Source organism: Pelecanus crispus, chromosome Z, assembly GCF_030463565.1.
Source record: "Pelecanus crispus isolate bPelCri1 chromosome Z, bPelCri1.pri, whole genome shotgun sequence".
Lineage (NCBI taxonomy): Eukaryota > Metazoa > Chordata > Aves > Pelecaniformes > Pelecanidae > Pelecanus > Pelecanus crispus.
In genome coordinates this window covers 46,483,167-46,508,237 of record NC_134676.1, presented here as the reverse complement: position 1 = coordinate 46,508,237, position 25,071 = coordinate 46,483,167, and the positions used below count along the sequence as shown (strand labels likewise).

The following is a 25,071-nucleotide window of genomic DNA, read 5'->3' as shown; positions in this document are numbered from 1 at the left end:
CATTGTTTGGTTTATTTGAAAATGATTAGTCTTGCAAAGTCTAGACCAAGGTAAACAATTGGTAATATTTTTTTTTTTTCAGATATTTTTGGACCCTGTAGTGATTTGGCACTTGATTTTGTTAATAAAGGGGGTATTTACAGGGTGGTATGGATTTGTAGTAAACTATTCTAGATCTCCTATTAGCAAACACTAAGTTTTAAAGTATTGCTTTTATATGATTATTAGCAAATAAAGCCTCCGTACTTTCTGTGCATAAAGCCACCTTATTGCTTTTCTTCAGGATAACATGCCAATTTTGTGTTCACTAACTGTAGCACAGCTATCAATTAAACACTGCAGAAAAGTATTCACTATACAACTAGAAAATAGGCTTCCAAAGTTAGTTACAAGTGTGTTAACAGTGTGATTTCATGTATTTCCAAAATAAATGAAGTTACAGAACACTGCCTAGTACTCAGATGCCGATACAAAATGTTTAGCAGTATATCTTGTCACTTGGTGAATGTTGTATACTTTGAAATAGCATTGTCTCATGGTGATCTTTTTCCATATTTTGCTTTGAAGGCAACCAGGGATTCCTAATATGCTAACAAGACTTTGTTTTCAGATCAGACTGTTTGTTGTGTGGTGTGGTGGTTTTTTGGGGGGTTTTTTTGTTGTTGTTAAGCTACTGCTTTAGGGGGTATTAATAATTCATACTTACTGACCTGCTTGCTTTTAACTCCTTCCTCTTGTTAAAGGTCAGGAAATTCGGACGAGAAGGGAAGCCACTTTCCCTCTTGCTTAAACAATAGGAAGAAACCATTTTATCAATCACTTGGTATAGACTGACCAGATACAGCTGCTCCAGAGAAGTAGTGTGATTTTACACCAGAAACTGCAACTGTTGGATTATGTTCTCTGATAACTGATAACCTGTCGTGGTCAAAAATCTCATTAACTGAGTTTGTTTAAATCGTGTATTGATGCACTTGAGTAATTGAATAATTACTAAAAAAAAAAAAAATCACTTTCATTGAATGTAAATAATTTTGCACCGGTGATACGGTTTAACTTTTGCTTTCAGCTCCTAAACTTAGCTGACTTCGGGCTCATTTGTTTCTGTTTCAAGTCTTTTAGGCTTAAAAATATGAAACACTGTAGTTGTTCTAGGCTTCCTAGCCTATGTAAAACTGGTAATTCATGTGTGTAGGTTTGGAGTTTCTCCAGTAAGTTACATGCCTTTGACTGTTCAGGTGGCTGCATGCAAATAGGCTGATCCCAAAATGAGCCCTGAATGTACATCTGTTGAACTTCTGAGTCATAAGTCAGAATTGCTCCGGAGTAGTATTTCACAGGGCACAAGACTGTGTAATTACCAGCCAGTTTCAGACTGGAGTCATAACTTACTTCATTAGGATTGAAGCTTTTTCTTCTTCCCTGCCCCCCCCCCAGTCACTGTAATGCTTTGAGCAACTCACAGAATATTTCTTCAAGTATTACAACTACACTGAATTGTGCTTGGCTGTAGACAAAATTCAGACAGCTGAAACAGTTTCGTGTTTTGACAAGTTTTGGGTAAAATACCAAGTAAAAAAACTAGATGTGGAAGACTGCTTTTATTTTTAGTAAGTACATACAAGAAATCTTCAAGTGTTCAGTGCTTCTAAAGATTAAGTTGTAGTTTGGCATGACTTAACAGCAGAAGAGTGGATGTGCGGTCATTTTAATAGATGCTTTGAATAAAAACTTGGGTTAATTTTCAAGTTTAGTGTGTGCTGTTTGGTAATTGTTAAACACTTGGGCTCTTCCTTGTTTCTGCCTGCCTGAGTTGTCACAGAGCGTGAAGGTGTTTATTTTCCCTGCCTGTTGAAATTTGATGTAAGTTAACCACCCGAAGCACTTTTTTTTTTTTCTTTTTTTAGAGCTTTTTTACAGTTTGACAATGGTGTGAGAGTTGCTTTGAAGCCGAGTCCAGCTGAGGTGGGCTGCGGCCCTGGCCGGCCGCCGGCCTTGGGCTGCTCTGAACCTCTCCCTTCCCGGAGGGCGAGCGCTCGCAGCTGCTCAACTCCTTTCCCGTGAGACCGGTTCAAAAAAACAAAGCGCGGTGGTGCCGGGTGGTGGCAGAGGGCACGGGTGGGCCTCGGGAGCTGCCCTGGGCCTGCAGCCCCCGCAGGCCGCGCCCCGAGAAGGTTCCCTTTGGGCCCGGCCCGGAAGGCCGCGGCGGCGGCTGCCGGAGGCCCGCGGGGGCCGGGCTGGGCGGCAGCGCCCCCCAGAGGCGCGGTTGCGGGACGCCTCCGGCGGGGCCCCCGCGGCCGGGCTCAGGCGCAGCGGCCCGCCCCGCCAGGGGGCGCCCTGCGGCCGCCACCGGCCCCCGCCGCTCGCGGCCGAGGCGGGCCGGGCCGAGCCGGGCCGGGGAGGAGGAGGAGGAGGAGGAGGAGGAGGAGGAGGAGGGGCGGCGGCCCGGCCGGCCGCAGCCGTGGGGCCCTGGCCGCAGCCGTGGGGCCCTGCCCGCCGCCGCTCCTCGCCGCCATGAGCGCCGGGCAAGCCGCGGGGGAGGCGGCGGGTGACGCCGCGCCCTCGGCGCTACCCAGGATCCTCTCAGCCCTCTTCTACGGGACGTGCTCCTTCCTCATCGTGCTGGTCAACAAGGCCCTGCTCAGCGGCTACAGGTGAGGGCCGGCGGCGGGCCGGGCCGCAGGCCGCGGCAGGGCGGCCGCCGGGCGGCGCGGCGCGGCTGGGCCTGCCCCGGCCCTGTCCCCGCCCGGCCACGCCGCGGGCCGGCGGCGGTGCCGCGCTTCACCCGGCGGGGGCGGGCACCGCCCGTCAGGGAAGCGTTTTCATTACCGTTAGCACAGCTCAGGGGCGTCCGTGCAGGTCGGGCCCCGGGGCCGTCAGCTGGCGCACCGGCAGAGGCCCTGTAACGCCGGAGGTGTCGGGGAATGCGCTGGCTGCGGCCGGTTTCTCCGATTTCAGACCCGACTTGTGCCCAGCGTGTACCGCATCCCCAGCACCACCCGATGGCAGAGTCCTTTGCAGGCGTATTTTTGAAACACACCAGTCTTTTCCTACAAGGTCTTTTGTTGTTCCCAGCGTCGAGGCTGGTATTTCACTGGTCGCACCGGCTCAAGACCCTTCAGGGAAGCAGCGTTGCCCATTACTGTTCCTGCCAAACAATCTTGTTACCTTCCTGCGAGCACCTTTATTTTCTGAGGTAGCCAAAAATGAAATGTGAACCTCAGAAAACCTCTTAATCATAAAAACACTGAAGAACTGTGTCTGTGGACTTGATGGGGGCTCCCATATGGATTCGTGGTCCTACAGCTGTGATCTTCTCACCGTTAATATTCTTTACTTGAAAGGTTTGCTCTGGTTTTGCTACGTTTTAGCTCATTATGAACTAACAACAGAAAAGGAAAAAAACCCAACAAAATTAAAGGAAAAAAGTAAAAAAAAAAAAGGCATAACTTGCTGTTATTTTCTAACATTCAGTGCTATTTGAACACATAAGAGCTGTATATAACACCTCCCAGAAATGATACGTGAGGCAAGTTGTGATTTTGTTCTATAGTTGTTTTTAGTGTACAATCTGCTACTCCCTATAAGTCCCTGGCATACGTCTAGCACATCCATGAAAGACAATCAAAGACAGCATGCCCATCAGTAAACCTAGATTATGTATAAAAAGCTTACAGCATTGCTGAGAATGTTTAGGGCTCTGCAAATCAAAGAAGTCTGGAGAAATCTGTATATTACAGATGTGTGAAGTCTCCATATTTATATTGTGTAGCTGTAAGTGCAACACAGTTTAGGTGTCACATGATTATAAATGGCAGTCCTGTTTCTTCCGCTCTTTTTTCTTGGGTTTTTTTTCCCCCTTAATACCTCTGTTTCCTGGAATCACTTTTGCTACTGGCAGCTCCTAAACTTGTATCTATGTTATGACTCCAGTATCCTTATGGCCTTCCTGCTGCAGGTTAGAGCATTTCTTTCTTTTGCTAATACTATGTTCCCATCCCAGAGGTGCTCATCTGAGATGTACATTTCTCAGCACACAGAGTAGTAGTATAGTAGTTCTTGGTGGCATCTGTGATAAATAGCTACAACCCCAAGGAGCCTTGATATGGAAAATTACAAAGTTTGTTGAGAACGTGGACCCTCCTTAGTTAGGCATTTGTTAGTGCAGGTGTGCACAGAGAATGTTAGATTCCCTGGATGCAGGTTTGCGTGTGACCATCCCTGACATTGCAGTCCAGCAAAATGCTGTGTGACTCCTGGGAGGCAGCAGGAACTGTCACGTTCAGGGAGCTCCTTGGCATCTAAGGCTTTTGCGCAGAGAGGCTCTAGACACTGCTGGTGATGGTATAAAGCAGCCATCTGTCATAAATAATTTCGTTGCTTGTATTTCAGTATGCATACAGAGAATTACCAGTTACTGCAATGCTTTTATTGGTTTTAACTTGATGTAGGTTTAGGGGAAAAAATGGAGGGGCTCAGGCTCTTGGTGTCCTGCTAAAGTTTCTGCTTTCTTAACATTCAAGTATCCATGCTATCCATGCTATCCATGCTTTCAGCTGAAGCTAACTAAAAGGATGTGGTAGGAATTTACCTGTTTTAGGAGGCAATAGATGTATCTACAACATTTACCTCGGTACTTTCTTTTCACAAAAACATATTGCTAGTGTGCTTGGGCTGTGGAGCAAGCCCAGCAGATGGGCTTGCTGACGCTGGGCAAGTGCAAGAGGTTTAACTTAAACTGTAGTATCTCAGGATGTATAGTGTGTATGTGAGGTCACTCAAAAAATTATGCATTGTTGCAGTTCTCCAAGTGTGTTTCCTTCACTTACAAAAATACCTAAAACAATTAGCTTTTCAGAATTGATTGGCTGTGCATATGCTGTATTATTTGGATACAGCTTATGTTTTGCTGCAGAAATAAAGTATCAGGACTCTGATAACTGTGGCAGTTTCTGAGCTCTTCTGAAAGACTGGCCAGTCATCCACAATCCACATGTCCAGTTGTTGACTTAGGTGCTAAATTTAAACTCTTCTTTTTTTGTTGTTTTGTTTTGCTTGTTTGGTGGGTTTTCTTTTTTTCCCCCTTTCCTCAGTATTAAATATCTGTTTATCCTTTTCAGCTTCCCATCACCAATGTTTCTGGGAATTGGACAGGTATGTTCAGAAGTAAAGCACACTAAATGTACTCATTGTTTTGTAAGTTAAACTAATGTTAGCGTAGAGATATATTTTAGGGGGGAAATCTCTGTTATGCTGCACTGCTCATCTTCTGGAAGAGTGATTTGTTTTAGTGAGATCAAGGAAATTTCAGCTCAAGTCAAAACTATTGCCTGGGAAGAATTAGTCCACATAAAGGACCGGAAATGCGGTTTATTTCCCCTGATAGAGTTCAGTAATTAAGAGATCTGGCCTTCAAAACTGCCAAGATTTGTTCTAATGAATGCACAGATCCTATGAGAGTTCTTGAGCATTTGTGGATTATATGCAGTGACATTGCCTCTATTCATAGACAAACCATGTATTTCCTCATAAGTCTCTTCCCCTTTCCCAGCAGTTGTCCAGTAGGACTTCCACACAGTTTTGGTTCTTTGTTGCCTTATTTGCCTGTGGGCAATTTGCAGTACTGCAGCAGAAATATTTTTGTTGTTGTTGTTTTTGTTGTTAGTAGACATCATAATAAACCAAAGTTCAAATGTTTGTGTACATGGTTCATAAAGAAGAACATTTGACTCTGCAGAGGGATGGCTGGGAAAGATGGAGCCTTGAAGCAAGTGTTGTTTAGGCAAATACATTTAAAAGAGAGGATTTATTTTCTGCCAAGGTTACAAGCTAAGGGGTAGTGAGGATAGAGGTGAAAACAGGGTACTGCAGGTCTGATATCTGCTCTTTGGTGCTAAAGAGAGTAAAATGCCTTGTAAAATCTTTGCTGTATGAGAGGGGGAGAGAAGGAGAGTTTCACACATCCAGACTGCTCAAGGAACCACATGTCATGTTTCAGTGGAAGCCAAAGACTAGAAAATGTGGCACTACTTTATGTTAAGGGCAATGATATGTCCTTGTTTCTTTGCAGAACCTAAGACTCAGTGGCATTTCCATTTTTGGTTGACTAATCCTTCCAAGATTTCCCTGAATGGTTTGTAAAGTGCATATAATATGTTATAATGCTTTAGTCTGTAGAACATGGCTCCACCCCATTTTCTAGACAGACAATTAATGGATTTTTATATAAGGAAAATTTAATGTGGTTTTTTCCTTCCTCTGGCCAGCATTAACTCTTATGCTGTGTGACTGCTCAGATACTCTCTTTCATTCTGTCCGTATCTTTATTATTCATCCCTCATGTTGTCAACAGACTGATCAATGCACAACTCCCGCCTCACATGACCAAAAAAGCTGTAGGAGTGATTCTGCAGACTAAACAACTCTCTGAGTGAAAATAGCATGATTATTCCAGGATTGTCTCCTGTTTTATTTTCTCAGCTCCTTCTCAGCATGCATTGTTTCACAGAGTGCCACTAATTTTCTCAAGCCAGTAAAACATATGTCTATATTGTCCTTTTAAATAAATAGCAGGCAAAATTGTTAAGAATAAAGTTATTCCAGTTTATTCACTGCGTGCTGTGTTGTTCTTTGGAAAAAATAAGTAATACCTGGCATTTGTCAAATGCATATAAAGATTTTGTCTTTGAAGCAGTTCTTTCACTTATACATTACAATTTTGCTCTTACATGACTTCTTATTTTTTTCTTTTTGTTTAGATGGCAGCCACTATTCTTATCTTGTATGTGTCAAAATTAAATAAGATTGTTCACTTCCCTGATTTTGACAAAAGTATACCTGTGAAGGTAAGGATTGATATTAATAAGAAAATGTTACCTCTTGTAATGGCATTCTTTCTTATGGAGACTAGATATAAAAGAAGAACAGAAAACAATTTTGCATTTGTTTGTCAAATATGTTTATTTGTATCTTTGTTTCATTTAGTATTGAATTTGATCATTTTAATTTCACTGCAGTATTCTTGCCTTTCATTTGCAGAGAAATCTTGTGCCATTTGGTTATGCAATGCATGGGAAAGCGTGCTGTACCTTCATACAGCTGGATGAACTCTTTCAGATTCGTGAAGTATTTTTGTGGGTGTATACAGCTCTCTGCAGGATCAATGGGAGATCTGTGTTTAACAAAGAATTTTGTAACAGCATGAAAAGCTGTTTGGAAATTTGAATGGGACATGTGATAAAACAATAGAAAAAGAGTATGTGATAGACCAAAAACCCGAACAACAGTTGATTCCAAATGTAAGATTTATGTTCCATAGAAGAGGCTAAAATAATGCCCACCAATGATACAGTAGGTAGGGGCTAGCTGTATCGTGCAGACCTAAAGTGTGTATGGTCTAAAGAGGCAGGATAGAGAGAATATGAGAGGATCTTTCATTATCTCACATTGGGAACTAGGATCTGAAATTACTGTAGCAATGATCCTCATAGATTTTTGCATCCACGTGCAGCGTTGCTGGAGCTTTACTTTGATGCATAACCATATTTATGTCTTGATGCAAGGTATTGGTCAGTGTTTGCTGAGAGACAAGGAGAGTTAGCTCCCAGCTCTGATGCAGAGCTCAGATACAGCGTTTGAGGCCAACATCTTCATTGCAGAACCTTGTCCTACTGTCAGTATGAGTTTTAGTGTGAATGACTCGCAGCCATTGGTGAATACTGTATTTTCTTAATGCATGCTGAAATCATTGGCATTTCTGCATGTAGAAATCTTGTAGGAATACCTATAGCATCGATTATAAAATGGACAATCATTTTTTCAAAAAAATGAATGAAGAAGTTTTCCCAGTGGGTACTTCTGAGTTTGGCATATAAACAACTTGTTGAGACCTGAAGAGGTTTCTTCCCTCTGCACCCCTCCAGTCCCACTACTATCTCTCCTTGCTGTGGCCTTCACTTTAAAATCAGTACAAGGGCATTGAAAAATACAGCACCCATTTTCTTTGTCCTAATAATATCTATCTCTGGAAGACTTTCCAGGATATGCTGGGAACAGTCAGCACTGCAGCGTTCAGGACTTGCATATTGCTTGTAGTGCTGAATTTGACTAGTCACAGTGAATCAGCTGGATTGCTCATTATTGATTTCTTTACTTTGTAAAGCACCTTTTGACTGACTCTTTATCCTTTTGACAACTTTTGCTTTCATTGACACTAAGGTTATCGTTGCTTTTCACTCCCAGACTGGTTTATGTCCTCAGTGCTTTCAGCTAGAGTTTTAAAGTAGCGAAGTGCTTATTTTCGTGAGGAAGCTTTGGAGTTCTTGACCCTTTTTAAGTAAATGTTTCATTGATCTCTGATGTTGTGCTGGATGTTGTGATTTTGCCTTTACAATAGATGAAGTTCATAGGAAAGAGAACGTAATGTCAGCTTTGTTTTCATGCTATGAATTAAGATAGTTTTCTAAATAAAAATCTGTAGAAGAGAGCATACTACAAAATTTTTGCAAGCTTATGTTGACAGGCTGAATATTTATTGTTACTTATACTCCTCTTACTTTATACTCTGGTTTACTTTTACTGTTACCTTCACTTAAATATTAACTATAGGTAACTTTTACTGTACTTTTCTCTCCTCTTTGCTGTAAAAGAAAGGCAGAATTTTTAACATTGATAAAATGCAGCTCATTCCTCTGTATGGTTTTCCTCACACAATGCTTTGAGAAGACATAGCCTCTAACAAATACAGTGTCTCCTGAAGCATGTATCGGCACAACGGCAGCAGCTATTACACATGTTAGGATAGAGGATCTGTTTTGTCTTTCTGCCATTTCAGCTCCGCTTGACTGATAGTGAATGGGACTAGATATACACCCCAGCTTTGTCCCCAGTGATTACTTTGGCTAATCTTCTGCAACTTTTCTGTAGTGAGAGAATAACAACTTTGAACTGCAGCTGAATATTGTGTAGCGATTGCTGACTTCTGGTACATTTTCTTAAGGCTCTGAAGTTCTGTTATTGCTTCTCTGTATTGTGTTAGGGCCCATATGTTTCTGTGGGAATCAGTCTTATTATGCTAGAAGCTGGAAATGGTAAAGTTTAATTTACCCCTAAATACTTATCTTTCCTTTCTAGTATCTCGCGTAGCATAATTTGTTAGGTAGATCTAAAATGTTGTGTCTACCAGGCATACTAATATATGTGGAGTACCTAGAAAAGCATAGCATACTTAGAGCTTATTCATTCTTTTATTCCACCTGTTCTCTTGTTTATTTAGTTACTGTTACTAATATTACTCTTATACCTAAAATTCAAATGTTAGAATGAGTATTAATCTGAGGATTATAGTAATTAAAATAAAATTGATTAACATGTACACTGAGTGGAGTCTGAGCCTCATTAGAGGTAGATTGTGACTCTTCTAATGAAATCAGTGAAGCTGTGGTCATGAATGGTCACATGAATGAGAGCTGCAGATCAGTTTGCAGCATAGTTACATTTTTTTCCTTAAAAAAGCCCTCTTGCTAAAAGTACATCTGATATTACAGTTATCAAATTCTATGAAATAATGTTTCTCAACAGTACTTCAAAACATAGTAATCTGAGTTGTGCTTTTAATTTTATCACAGTTGTTTCCTCTGCCTCTGATTTATGTTGGAAACCACATAAGTGGATTATCAAGTACCAGCAAACTCAGGTATAGTAAATGAAAGTTATAAGTAGACTGTTTGGATTTTACCCTTTTCTTTTGTGGGGGTAAGAAAAAACCTAAAAAAAAAAAAAGCATTGTGTAGGGACTTAAATGCATATGATGTTTGTCTGTCTGTCTAAACCACTGATACTATTATGAAACTCTTACACATTTGATCTGCTTACAAGTTGTCTGCTTCTTTTAAGGGGGGCTTAGCTGGGCCTGTACTGACAGAAAATCACAATACTCCTCGTGACAATGAAAGTGCTTTCACTTTTTCCTCATACCCAAGCATCCAGCTTTCCCTTGGTGTCCTAATCAGAGAGTTTGAAAGCTCTAAGACATTTTTGAAGGAAGAAGAATATAGGAAACTTTTGTACCATGATGTCCGTGCAGATTATTGAGGACACACCAAGACATGGAAAAACTACTGTGTAGTGGGGTGGTGGTGGCAGTGTAGCCCTGCTGAGGACCAAGAGCAGGTTGTGGAGAGATTGCTAAATGGCTCGCTGGCTCCTGTGTGAGGATACAGCACTACAGTTGTGGTGGTTTCTTGTATGTTATTATAGGCTCCTGAGGATTTCATAGTAAGCTAAACCAAAACACAGAATCATGCAGGTTTTCAGCATTTCATAGCTTTGAAATATTAAGTACCTGATTCTGCAACTCGTCATTGTACACATTCAGAAGTTGTTCCACTGATGTGACTGCTCAGGCAGACATAAGGACGTAAGCAGTACTGTCCCTAGTAGCACTTCAGCCAATGTGAATATGGAAGTAGTTTCAATCCTGTAAAAGTTTGGGTCATGGGTCCTTCTTTCCACTGTTCCCCTAACTGTAATTTTAAAATAAAAAGTTTATTAGATTATTTTAAACATAAGTCCCTCTATGACTGACATACTTCTTTTGGATTTACTATTCATAACTGATTTTTATAACAGAAACGTAAGAATGGCGGTAGTGGTTCTACCATTAACTTTTTGTTACATTGTGTTTTGTTACAGTAGCTGACATTTGTTTACATTATGGAATTTGCCACCTTGTTTGGGTTGTCTGTAGGGTGTAGATGATCCTATGCATAACTTCAAAACATCTGTTGTAAAGTGATTAAACTCTGTGTTAGGATTTGTATCATTTATTAATGCAGTTGCTAATAGTTATCTTAAACAGAGGATTGATTGGTCCATATGGCCATGCTGTCAGATTTCCAAAGTGTCAGATGCAAGTGTTTTCTCAAATTAATGAAAAAGGTTTCCAACTGCATCACTTTGTGTAGACCAACAATAAGTTGTTCAAAAGTAGCTGTTTGTTTGATAGTTGCAGCTCGTCCCACCTTTGATGTTTCTTGTACTTTCTCTGGTTTTTTTCTTGTGGATTTATAAGTACAGCTTGTTTACTAAGCATGTTTGATTTGTATTTTATTTCTGTTACATCTTTTCAGAGACAGGTTTATTGTATGTCCTTTAAGTGTACAGCAGAAATCATTTTTACTTACCCTGCCCATGAATTCTACAGGAAGAATTATTTCATAGGGGCTATGCTGGGTAGAAAATAGCTTTTATATTTAATTTCACTGGTGCAGAGGGGCCTTTTAGAAGATAGACAGTTGCCTTGTGTCACAGACTGGCAAATCTTGTTATTTTTCAATGATTTGGTTATCTAATCTGCCTCTAGTGTCAGCCTGACATTTTTCTTAAGTATGCTAAGTGGCTGGGAATTTGTTTTGGTTGCTTGTTGCTGGTCTAATCGTTTTATCCTCTACTTATTAAAATTAGATAAGAATTAGAACATAAAAATGCTATTAATCTGATGCTGTGCTTGGATTTTCATTTTTTTTTGACAGTTTGCCGATGTTTACAGTGCTCAGGAAGTTTACCATTCCACTTACTTTACTGCTGGAAAACATCATACTTGGGTGATCCTTTTTTTTTCCATTTAAGATACCTTTATTTTAGTTCATATCAAATGGATTACTTGTGGCATCTCATCAGAATATTGAATGAGTGCTTTTTACTGAGAAATAGAGAAAACCAAAGAAAGTGGTTTTATGTAGCCTTTTTTGAAGACATGCACTTTAGTGAATAGAGGAAAACAAAAATTCAGCTTGCTCTCATTTACACAGCTCATTCTCTTGACTGTTGCACAGGAATAAGGAAAGCAGAGCATGACTCGGATGCTTCTTTTAGCAATTGTGGTTTGTGTCTCATCTCAGAGGCCCCTAAGCTGCAGTCTGCTTCAAACAGATCCTTATGTCTCAAAACAGTGATGATAGTATGGCAGTCTGCTTATGTAGAGTAGCTTTCTGGGTCAAGTCTAAAAACATACCAGTTTAATGAAGCAAAGCAGTATCAGGCAGTGTGCTGTTAGATCAGAAAACTCCTCAGTTATAGATACATCAGTTATTTTTAATGAGAAATTAAGAAGTGTATGCCGTTACAGCTTGGGATCACTAGTTTCAGTTGTACTGATTTGGAAGAACAGGAATATAGCCACATCATACTTTGTCACCGTCATTTCTATCCACATGGCTTGTGCTTGGATAAGGCGGGGTCACCAGGGGAAAAGAAGCTTGCTGAGGCTGAACCCAGGCAACATGAGAGCGGTGGTCAGGGGAAAAGCTTTTAAAAAAGCCTTCAAGTAGATTGGCATCTCCTTTTGGCTGAAGCAAGAGTTGATCAATGTGATTCATATTTGGGGATGCTCCAGGATTCTTTTCTAGTTGTAAGTTTCCAGGGAAAGCAGAACTTGCTGTCTACTCCTGTTGGCCTGAGGCCTTCCACAAGCAAGTGAGGAAAGTGTGAGTCAGTGAGATTGTCATCAGTTCTCAGCTGAACTACAGCAATGTGGTGTATAAGTGCAAGCAACATCCAAACCTAAGGGAAGTATAAGAGCAGAATGCTGTATTCATACAGACTACTGCAGTGTATTGCCTTGGGGCTGAAAATGAAAGGACTCCAGAGAGTTTATGCTGGCTTACCTCAGGATTTGAAAAGTAGTCAATGTTTGCGTTGTTACTGTTGAGATTCGTTATGATCAAAGCCTAATATATCTAGAGACTGCATACAGCTTTGTTGTGACAGTGGTCCACATCTGTGCTCCTTTGACACACAGGATTTCTCCGAGAGCATGGTACCTTTTATTTTGATGGATCTTTTTCTCACAGGCCAGCTCAGAGCTAGGGGCTGGCCTGAGAGAATGACTAGGGGAATGTCTGTAAGTCATTGCAGTATGGTGCAAAAATACTTAAGATACTTCTAAATAAAGTAATACAGGTATAAGAAGCAGGATAGTTTTTATGGTATGCTTTTCCCTACTCTGTGGCAGTGCTGATGTAGACATACTGAAGAATATAATAAGCTTCTGTGCTTTCTCCTCCAAGTACAAGGTTTCAGTTTGACTTCAAAATAGGTATCTATATGAAAAATAGCCTTGATAAGGTGCTGTACAGCATTTGCTCCAAGAAAGGTGAGATGAAAAACTACATGAGAGATGTGTAGTGATTTTCCTTTATTGGATTACTGGAAAACACTGAAATATGTCCATTATGAGTACCAGTACACAGTAAATTACGGTTTGTTCCAGCACTGTTACTTTAAACCGTTAATCTTTACTCTTAAAATTATCTAGTAGCAGAATGCTCCCAAGGCTTTTTCAATCTCTGTTCTCAGGGCCAAAGTCTGACAGCATGGCATGTAGTCAGTCACATTGCTTCTGCAAGGTTATGAAGATTGTGCCCTCCTGTTAAATGTTTTGTGATTACTAATTGCTTTGAAACTTTTCAGGCAAACAGGCATTTAATCTCCTCTTCAAATAATGAAAATGTGAACTGTCTAATTTTTGTCTACAGGAAACGATACCCACTGAGTATTGTAGTCAGTGTATTTGCCATCATTCTTGGGGCTTTCATAGCAGCTGGGTAAGGTTTTCATTTGTTATACAAAGTCATGTTATGTGAGGAGGGACAACAGGAGGATTTTCTTCGTTGTTAAGTGCCAAGTAAACCTAAGTTGACAACAGTTACTCTGAATTAAGTTGATTGGGAAACTCTCTCTTGCTGACATCATTGGGAGGTGCAGGCATACAAAAGGAAAAATTTAACTCCAGCTGGAAGTATCTGGGTGCTTCTTTTTTTCACCATGGGTTTTCCATGTTTGAAGGATCATAAATAAAGCAAGTTAAAGCTGTGTGAGGAATGTTGCTTTTATTTCATAGTATCACTGTATTTTAATAATCCTAGAAAAGTATATTCTTGTTCTGGGTAGAAAGACTGATCTTTTGGTTGTCAAATACTGTTTTGAGTTAGGCAGCGTCTAATTTTTTAATCACTTTTAGCAAGTTCAAACTTTTAGCAAGTTCAAATGTGAGATTAAGTTCACAAAGCACTCATATGTTAGTCTCCTGGTTTTTTCTGTTTGAATATTCCTTTAGTTAACTAGATACGTAATGTTTTGTTTCCTGACTTTGCTATGTACAAAGGTAAATAATTTCCATTTGATGTGACTCGGATAGAACCGTGTCCTATTAAGTGGATTACCCTATATCCATGAGGTAACTAGTCAAAACAGAAAGGATGATAATATGTCTGGTCTGACTGTAAAAAACAAGTAGTCATACTTTATTCCCTAGCTGCTTTTTGTGTTAAAAGAAATAGATAAGTATACTCAGTAGTAATTGTACAGATTGTCAGGATTGAGACAAGATGGAATTTTTCACAGAATGAAAACTGAACATTTCTTGCCACTTCCGCACTGAGTTCTGGGAACTCTGACGACTTATTTGTGAGGGTCCTGTGACTGGAGGCATGTAAAGCACCTTGACTTATAAGGAAGGCTTAGAGCAGAACCTGTGACTTTCTGGAGTTCTCAGGATTTGCATTTCCTCATTTATGATACTTCACTAGGTAAACAAGGTAGTGCAATGCATTGTATGCCGTTTGCTTATTTGCAGTGTAATTTTTCTTTCCCAGGTCTGATCTGTCTTTTAATCTGGAGGGCTACATGTTTGTGCTGCTAAATGATATCTTCACAGCAGCAAATGGAGTTTACACAAAGCAGAAAATCAATCCAAAGGTAACTGTGGGGTGATCAGGTTGAATTTAACATTATGAAAATATGGTAGGAGTGGGTTACTTATTATATGACTTTATGAACATACAGTTATGAACTAATAAATAGTTTCATTTGCTTTCATATATCAGTTGATATATACATCCTTAATACAGAACACGCTGGGAAAAACTTGTTATTAGTATCTCAGGCCAGGCTTAGATAAACAGTGTATTTTATTTTTTCTGAAGCCTTTTAGGCAGAGTTTGTAGTGGCTTTAAAATGTTGGTTTTGGCTAAAAAATAAATCCAAACCAAAAGCAAATTGCTTACCTGTAAACTTGGTATATATGTCTAAGGGAGATGATTTTTTTACTAGAAACACACTTTAAGTGACGTACATGTAAAATAAACTTGTGGGTAGGAACAGAGACCTGACCACATTGAGTCAGTAACAATAACAACTTTTTTGGCTATCTGAAAGCAGGCCTACGAACCCATACGAACCCATGTATGCCAAAGAATTAGGCCATACCTTGATACATTATACTTTGTGTAAACATTGAGCAGGCTACTCTTCAAATACAGTGCCATGAAAACATACCAAGCTGTACCGAAGAGCAGTCTTGGATGAGGTTTTGTCACTGACTTTTGTGAATCAGTCTGTACAGTGGAAATAGGTATCTTTTAATAATCTCAGGAGTCACATCAAATCCAGACTCCATATTTTTCTTTATGAGCAGCACTTAATGGCCTCACAAGTTTCTGCAAAATACAGGGTTTAATTTTAAAGCAAGAGATAAGCTGGAGAGATTTGTTACGTAGTATGGCCGAATCTGGAGGAAGGGAACGCTGTTTTTCATTCCCCTAATCTTCTGTCTTTGTGTCAAGCAAGTTAACCAACAGGATATATGGCATCCCTCAAGTTGCTTGATGTTACATCAGTTACCAGTGATTACAGATGCTCCATCTAGGATTCAGGCTTAATTTTCCTGCTATGCTGGCCCCAGAGAGCCAGCCTGCCCTATGCTTTTGTGGTTGATTTGCGGTAGATGGAATGGGTAATCTCTTGGCCAGGCAGAGACTTATCTGCAGTCTAACACAGAGCGGTTCTGGACCAGTGCCTTGGGAAGTTTCTGACTAGCTGGTGTTGTATAGAAACTTTTCAAGTTATAGCAGAGCAGTAATATTCTGCTGAACGTACAAAGTCACTGAAATGGAAACTCAGCTCAGTGCTAAACACTGAATCCAATGATCACAAGCTTGTATTTTAAATTGAAGTGTATTACGTTTTGTCTGCTCATTGACAATAATGTCAGAAGGATTGCCAGAGTAATACTTCGTAGTTTGCTTCCAGGTGGCTTGTAATTCCAAATACCATGTTTCATTTTTCACAGGAGTTGGGAAAATACGGTGTCCTTTTCTATAATGCTTGTTTCATGGTGGTTCCAACAGTTATTATTAGCTTTTCTACTGGAGACTTTCAGCAGGTAAGGAGCAGTATTCCATATGTCAGACTGATAACAGTATTTTGTTCTGTTTTTTCAGTTGGGGGTGTGGGTGGGGTTTTTAGTTTGTTTTTTTTTTTTAAAGAGGTAATCCTACCTCCATGTTAGTGACTACTGTTTGAAATGTGTGACTTGGACTTCCCTTCACAGGTAAGAACTTGTAATTATTCACTCTGAGGAGAAGCTGAAGCTGTGTGATATCCCTTATATGAGTCTTCGTTTAAAAAATAGTGTATGACTGGGGACTGTAAGCTAGAGCAAGTGGTTGGGAATCCAGCTGCACTGTGTGATTTGCCACATGCTCTAAAATGAGATTGCAAATACCAAAAACAATTTCCAGTCCTTTTCTCATTCTGATGCACAGAACAGATTCCTGTTTAGTCTCAGTCTAGTTTAGTAACCTACATTTTACATTCTACTAGAACAACAGCATGACTCTCCATTGCGAATTGTAATACAGTATAATACTGTAGGCAGTATGTCCTGGTATGTAAAGTTTCAAACCAGGAGATTTGTGTTGTTTTTCTGGCTCCCTCGCAGGCTTGCTGAGTTGCCTTTTTCTTACCAATAAAATGAGTCTAGAGACTCATATTCCCTTTTCAAAATACTTGAGATTAGCCACTGAAAATCGTTACAGAGCATGCGGGTGTCATAAATCATTCCAGTGTCCTTTGTTGTATGTTGTTGTGCCCTGGACACACATGATTTTGTCATCGTATTCTTACAAGTCTGCTTTAAGTGGGAAAATTGTCATTCCCTGAAAAATAATGGCTTTAGATCTGCTCTGAGTGTGAAATCTCTTCTTGTGATGTCAGTCCAGAATGACCTTGTGCCAGTTTAGGAAAATGCAGCTGATGCCCTTCTTGGCAGACTTGGTGGGGGCTGAGTTTGTATGGCTGTAAGCCTTCAACTGCTTTCCCAACAATCATGGCTGGAGTAATTTTGGAAGAACTGGACAGCAAAATTTACCTTGTTGCTAGATTTAGTCCACGGGAATAATAAAGAGTGTGTTGTGCCCACGTGTTGATTTGGCACAAACAATTTAATGCTCAATTACCTGGAAAAAAAAATCAGAGAAAAGAATGGTGCCTATTGTGCATATGCACTGGCTTGGTCGCTTAATATTAAAAGTCGGATTAAATGATGTGGATAACTAGTGTCAACATGATGCATAGAGACTAAATCACAGAAGAAAGGTAGAAAATCGAAAAATACTGATGAAAAGTCAACAGATCATTGTAGATAACACCTGTATTTAGCAGATTTTCAGGCCATAGAAGTTGGCTTGCTTTTACCTTAGTAGAGTTTTTTGCCTTGATCCATCACAGACAATGCACAGCAAGTACCTTTTGCCAGTCAAGATACCAGTACCCTGTCTATGTGATAGGGAGAGTGCTTCTGCTTCTCTAGCTCTTTCTGAAGCGGTAGCTACCACATCTTGCAGAGTCTGCAGTGTGTGAGTGTCCCAGTTATTCACTTCTTCACCAGCTGGCTGACCAGGAGGATAGGAAAGCATGATGCAATGGAAGAGAAACGAAGCCCCAGAATGCCTCTTTGTAATACTTTGCAATTTGTTGTTGCACACCAGCACAATTCTGGCAGGGCAGAGCTGCTGGAGATCCCTCTAATCTATTACCTCAGGTGCTGGAGGCTCAGCTAGCCACAGCATAGACCAACAGCCTTTCCCAGGGATGTGTTCAGCCTTTGCCGAGTTTTGTGCTGATACAGGTGACTTCAAACTAACTAGATTAAAATGAGGCATATCCTGGAGTTACTAGAGATGGAAGAGAGTCTGTGACATGTTTCTTAGTGACTGTTGTGTGGCACTGTCTTTCTTTGCTGCATGTCAGGAGCAGACATCAAAGTGACGATATAGCCTTTTCATTGACCTTCATTGATGAGAGGCCTTAGTAATGCTTATTTAATCTATTAGCTCAAAAATGCAGGCTTGGACCCTCAGAGGTGTTCATGAATGAACCTATGGTATGAAATAGGTTTCAAGGACATTATTTATTTATTTTTCTCTCTGATATCAACACTATTTATTATATAATATTAATCACAGTGTTAGTATCTGTATCAATAAATACAAGGATACAGGTTCTCTGTATTGTATTTGTATTCATTGCTTGCAGTGTGCAGGTTTATATCTGTACTGCTGTATGTTACAAGAATGTATCTAGGTATCATGGGTGCTGTCGTCCTGTTGTCTCTGAAGGTAAATGCATCAAACTGTTTCCAGTAGTAATATAAACGTTTTGTAGTTGTAATATGAATCAAATATATTTGTGATTTTGCACATTTTCATATTAACTATATTTTATATGTGTTTACAGTTGATTATATAGCACATATTTCTTAATCTCTCTCTTTTTTTTTTTAATAGGCAACTCATTTCCAGCACTGGACAAATTTTTTATTTGTCTTTCAATTTCTTCTTTCCTGCTTATTGGGGTAAGGACACAGGGCAATCAAGTAAGACATTTTAATGGCAGTGTTTCAAACTGCAAATCTGCAATGTAAGACTCACTAGTAAGTTATGTTAAAATTCAAAGAAAATATCTTTTTCCCCCAGGCTTCTGTCCTGTCTTTTAATTATTCCTAGTAGTGTAAATAACTGTTTCAGTATTATCTATGGTGTTGACTTTATAAGGTACTGTGGTCAACAACATGACATTTAGCTTTTTACTTTCTGTACTCAGTATCTCTCTGCTGGCCGTCTCTTCTGATTCTCTGACTTCTTTGCAGTTAATAGAATGTAAGCCCTTTAGTATAGGAACTGTTCCACTGTGTTTGTTCTTTACTTGGAAAAGTATGGGAGACTCAAAACGTAATGAAACAATGCTTTGTTCCTGTTGGAACTGCAGAGTCAAAGCAAGAATAAAAAAGTGAGTTGGATCCTGTTTTGCTCTTTCAGACGTCACCCAGCAAGGGGTCAAACTAACTTCAAGTATTGACATTTAAGAAGCACAGAAAATAGGGATGACTCTGCTAGAGCTCAAGCAGCACATTTTAATGTGTATTTTGAGTACTCTGTATATGCACATCATTAACTTAAAATACAGATCCACAGAATCTTTTTTTCTAGGATTTGGAACAGGTGGGATTGAAGATCCCAGCAAAATACTGATCCAGAGAATGTTGAACATTTCAAAGTGTTGCTAAACTTCTGACCTTTCAGGAAGGAATTTATAAAATTTTCTCCTTTGCTTTATTTAGGTTTCTCTTGATGTATTCTACTGTCCTATGCAGTCATTACAATTCTGCGCTTACAACAGCAGTAGTTGGTGCCATCAAGGTGAGTTATGGAGAAGAGGGAGATGAAAATGCTCAAATAGACAGGGAATAGCATTGACTCAGCAGTGATCCTGATTATGCTTTAAGCTGGAAACTCAAAATGAGGGCTAATACTGAGACACTGCTTGTGCCATACATTTTGGAGATCCACACAAAAAAGTGACCTTGTTTTCTTCCACTGAAGCAGTGAAAAAGAAAGCAGTGAGTATTAATTTATTTTTCTTCTTCCTACATGAGAAATCTCAACCACTTTTAATTAAAACATGTACATTTAGCCACATTTCATCAGGTACTGTCACCTGCTTCTGTTCCTCATCAAGTTACTGTGAGTTGGTCAAGGTAGCCTGGTGCAAATCCATTGCAAACTGATACAGACTAACCCACTTTCGCTTTGGGCTGAACTAGTTTCTGTTGCTGCTAATAGATAGGGCATTCATAGATACAGAATAATGTTTACTACTTTATGGTTAACTGCGTCTGTCTCTGTGTGACAACTTGTATTCTAGCTGAATGGACTATTTGATTTTGGTTTATATAAATTCTGGTCAATCTGATGAACACCAGAACATGCCTGTCTTAAAACTGAACTTGGTGTCCTTACAGTCTGTTTTCTCTAACCCAGTTTAATTTAAAACCAGTGCAGCTTCCTTTGTGTTGAGAAGGCCAGCATGTCTGAGCTGGGAAGATCACTGACTGCACAGCACCTTTTTGTAGGCCAGTTTGGAGAGTAGCACAGAGCTGTAAGCTGGAAGAGTTTTAGCAAAAGATAAAACTCGTGCAGTTGTGGGCCAAACAACTATCAGAATCCAGACTAGCTTAGGCACAGGAGTAACAGTCCTCTGGGTGCTCCCTTTCATGGGTGATGAAGGAAAACAATACCTCCAGCGTAGCAAAATCTGCAAAAAGAAGATGGTACTTCTCTTTATACAGTTCTGTTTGTTTTTGAAAGCTGGCAAGATTAATCTAGTAGTTTTCATTCTGTGGTCCTGAAAGCGTTCTTTTAAATTTTATATGTCTGCATTGAACCATTAAGATAGATAGAAACACTATTTCTATTTTCTGAGTAATAATTAGTCTTCAAGATATTTTGAACAGCTTTAAAGTTGAGAAGCACTTTATGATGCAGTAGTCCCCAGTAGAAATTGGTAGAAATGATGTCATTGTCCAGGCTAACTGCTAAAACATTTGAAACCAACAAAGTGTTGGTAAAATGATCACACAGTTCTATAGCTTTCCTTCTGTCTATAGGGGACAATTTTCCCAAAACTTGATGGGGGCAGGGTGAGGGGTAGAATCTTTAAACGGTGCCTGCCTTGAACTTGAGCCAAGTGCTTTCAGTGCACATTTAGTTGGCAAAGTAGGGAGGTAAGCCTTTTAAAGCGATAGTAAAGAGCTTTTATTGTAACTTTAAAGCATAATTTTTATGCTTGAGAACCCAAAACCTGCTTTTAAGAAACAGGATTTGAAATGAGCCTTCCAAAGATTAAAAAGAAGTACATTTTCAGAATGTGGCCATAGCTCCATTTTGCCTAACATCAAATAGCTAATTTTCTTTTTTTTTTCTTTTTTTCCTTTTTCTTTTTTCTTTTTTCTTTTTTCTTTTTTTCCCCCAGAAAATCACTCTCAGTGCATTGCATTCATTTAGAAAACATACTGATTTTATTATTCTGTTTCACTGTTACATTACCCGTAAGGCTGACATCCCATGAAACTAATTTAAACACTGATTTTAGAGTGGCCAGCAGCAGAGTATAGCTACTTCCTTAGAAAAGTAAATTAATTCATATCATTTATATTCTTGGAGATTAAAACTGACTTCAGTAAATGCATGGCTTTTGTTTCCTTTCAGAATATATCCATTGCTTACATCGGAATGTTGATTGGTCGAGATTACATATTCTCCATGTTAAACTTTATAGGGCTAAATATTTGGTGAGTGGAACTTGAATAGCTTTTATTTGTTAAAGCTGAAGATTTCTCAGTGAGATACAGTTTTATTGTTTGTTTGATTTGTCCCACTTGGGTGATGCAGTTTTGAAACTACTGGCCTGAGGACGCACTGCCTCAGGATGTAGAGTTCATTACAATTAGTTATGTCTTTTCATGTCTGTTTTCAGATACTGAATCTTACTATGGTAAGATCTTAACTATGGAAACATGCCTGCGGTTTTACTATGTGGGGTTGAATTAGGGTTTTGGTTTTTTTTATGAGCAGCAGTTCTGAGCTGCAAGGCTTCCCAGTAAAAGCCAAGTGGTGTGGGAAGTGAGAACACTAACTGACTGAGTTTTGCCTGTTGAATATGAGTTATGACTTGTGAGTTGTTACTTTTTGTGTTTGGGTGAACTGTTACATCTGTTCGTATGAATCTGTTGGAGCAACTGATAATTCATCTTTGTCTACTTGGGGTTCGTTTCTCAGATGGCTTACATAGCTCTGAGGTACTCGTAATTTATGCTAGCTGGCATTCTTTAATGCTTTGGAAGGAAAGGTACATACCTATAAAATGGTACATACAGCATCAGGTATCTCTGACACCTCTGTTCATTCTCTTTTCTTTAGTATGGCAGGAGGACTGAGGTACTCATTTTTAACCTTAAGAGGAAACAGCAAGCCTACGCAACCAGGGGATGAAGAGAATGCACTTCCTGAGTCAAAGAGTTAGCCGAAATGCCTGCGTTGAAAGAGACTGAAGATAAAACTTTGTTCAGCATTGCTGAGAAGTTAAATAAGTATATGCTGGAACGTATTTGGAACAAGAAAAAAAAAATCTACCTCAGTTGCCATAGATGTGCACACAGCTCATTGATTCAGAAATATTCTTGCACACCATGTTTTTTACATGTGGACAAATTTAATTTTAGCTTTTTTTTTAACACCACAAGCTGATTTATAGGAAGGAGTGCCATTCGCAAATCTGAAGTTGTAAATTTCTTCATTTACCTGTACTTTGGTGCTATTTGTTCTGTTTCCGTGTCTCCCAGTACTCTCTGAGGCAAAACTGCCTGTAAAGATCATGAGGCTTGATTCACCGTTGCCTTATGCCATATGCAATCTTTGATATCAGTGAAGTGATGAAAGATGCTAGTGATTCAGAATGATTTCACATACGCATTTGCTCTTGTGTAAGTGACTGTAGAATGTATGGGGCAAAGAGGAGATGTGCCGCGAGTTTGTTCCCTGTGTAAGTGTTGCCTGAATAATTCAGGATATGGCCCAGTGTGTTCAGTATGCGTTGTGTAGACATTCAATCTTTTCTTCGTCCTCAATAACATCATGATGTTCTGCTGCAGTTGTCACTGTTGTCATCAGTGAACCCTCATAACTTTGCTGCAGGATCAAGGAGAGAAGGACGTTGAGAGAAGGTTTTTTTTATATTGAAACAGATTTTTTTGTGTATGAGCCAGTACCAAACAGGTAATTAGGAGAGATAACAAGGGTAAATCTATTTTTGTTTAGGTCAGTCCCCTCCTCTGATGTTTTGTCTGTAATTACCTTTTAATGCTGCAGAGAAGTGATGGTACTATATACAAACTACAAGAGGGGAAAATGATTGATATATGGAAGACTAACTTGTGTTTAAATGAGGAGAAAGGATCAGTGTTTTGTTGTGTCTTAAATATGCAGTGAAAGTTTATCTGGTACTAGTTCATGCTTAAAATTCAGAATAAGGAATCATAACAAGCCCAGGGGGTTGCTACAGTGGGCAAGGCTGGTCCAATGGTTAAAAAAAAAAGATCTGGAATCTCATTGGTTTTGTTACCATCTGGGAGAATAATGGCACCACTCTGTATCTTTATTTCCTTCTTTGAAAATACAGTTGATAATGCTTACCTGTGTCTCTGAGGATATAGTGTTGATCTTTGAAAACACGGTAGAAGCCTTGCAGCACTGGAGGACAGCAGAGTAATTAATCTTATTGAAGTTTTCAACTCCCTGCAAGCATAAGCTGAGATTTTTTGAAAATGACCAAAACAAAAGATGATTCTGGAAGACCGTGATGTGGAACCAGGGTGATCTAATGACTTGTTTTATCCCTGCTGAATTAAAATATAGGTAAATCTGTAAAGCATTACTCTGTGTGTAACACATGAATGACCAGACTGGATTAGATCTAAGAAACATGTGAGTAGCTCACACCAGAAGCTTCAAGGAATGACTGGGCTGCCCACTGCCTATGTGGAATTGAATGGCAAGAGGAGGAGTGACTGCAGATAATAGAAGTGGAATTTAAGGGCACAGTCAAAGTGGAAGCAGAAGTCTGGGCTATCCAGTTTCTCACAGCTGGCTAAGAGATGTGACTTCCATTTTCTGCCTATTGAAGAGCTGGGAAAGGAAGGGGTTGCTGCAGTTATTTTAGAGAGATCTTCTGGTTTTAAGGATTTCCTTTAGTCTTAAAAAGCCTTTGATATTTTTGAGTGTATTCTTTTATAGGACTGTCTTTCTCCAGATCATCTCTACCTCCAGAATCCTAATTATTGAACCTCATCTCTCTGCAGTGGGACAAGGCATTGGAAGGTTTTCATTAATTACAAAAAGATTATGAGAGCCATTTGATTGCAATACAAATGGACACATAATGGCACCTGCTAAATAAGATGTAATTCCCACAAAGGAACAGCTACTGTATGCATTTAATTCATTAATATTTTGCTGTACCTTTTATAAATAAAGAGATGCAGATTATAGTTTTAACAAGTTTTTCGGGTTTTGTGTGGATGGACATGTAAAATGCTTTTAAGCACACATAGATAGCATGAATATTTGGTTTCTGTGCAATCAGCTGCTATACTGTACTAGAAGTAGTTTCATTAGTTCATTCTGTACTGCAGTGGAAGTGATTGTATTTAATTCATTGTTCATGTTACGTTTTTGAAGTCCTTCAGAGTTACACTTCTCACCTAAAATACAGACCTGATTCCCAAAGTCTTTACGATAGTATTACTCAGAATAATTTAAAATACAAATTTAGGAATAACCAAGAGCAGGTATTATCTAGAAGAACTTGCAAGTGCTTGCATCCTTTCACAAAGCAACTGAGCTTCAGTCACTTACTATTTTCCTTTGTATCTGCAGAGATAATATTGATTCCAGTAAATTTGCTGGTTGAAACTCTGGGAATATGTGCTCAACGAGGCACAACTCTCATGTTAGAATTTAGAGAATTATGGAAGTGGCTGTTTCATTTTAATACAGATTTAAAATAATTTTTAAGTAGGTTAGTTTTAAGAAATACTGGATTGACTTCTGAAAGTGATATTCCCTCACAGAAGTGTCTTGTGATTACTTGCTGCTAGCTACAGAACTTGATTTTCAGAAGTCAGTCCAGTATTTTTAAAACTTTTTAAGTTCTACAGGTGGCAAGGTGTATTTACAAGGGAATGTACAAAGAAACTTAAAAATGGTAACTGTATTGGAAAGGTATATTGTACTGTACATTGATCTGCTCATACTCTTAATTTTATAGGGATTGCTTAGCTGCAGGCTAGCTGTAATGGAGTGAGATTAAGAGTGAAAAAGTATAGTGGTCACCCAA

General features: G+C 39.4%; 1 protein-coding gene across 1 annotated transcript; it reads left to right on the top strand.

Annotated features, from left to right (window-relative positions):
- Nucleotides 1-2,514: 2,514 nt before the first annotated feature.
- SLC35D2 (solute carrier family 35 member D2) lies at nt 2,515-24,199 on the top strand. Its single transcript, XM_075725900.1, has 12 exons — nt 2,515-2,654; nt 5,121-5,154; nt 6,759-6,845; nt 9,627-9,694; nt 11,532-11,603; nt 13,536-13,604; nt 14,655-14,757; nt 16,130-16,222; nt 18,627-18,694; nt 19,460-19,538; nt 21,387-21,469; nt 22,098-24,199. Exons 1-12 carry the CDS (start codon nt 2,515-2,517, stop codon nt 22,198-22,200), a joined length of 999 nt encoding a protein of 332 aa, XP_075582015.1. The 3' UTR covers nt 22,201-24,199.
- Nucleotides 24,200-25,071: the final 872 nt, after the last annotated feature.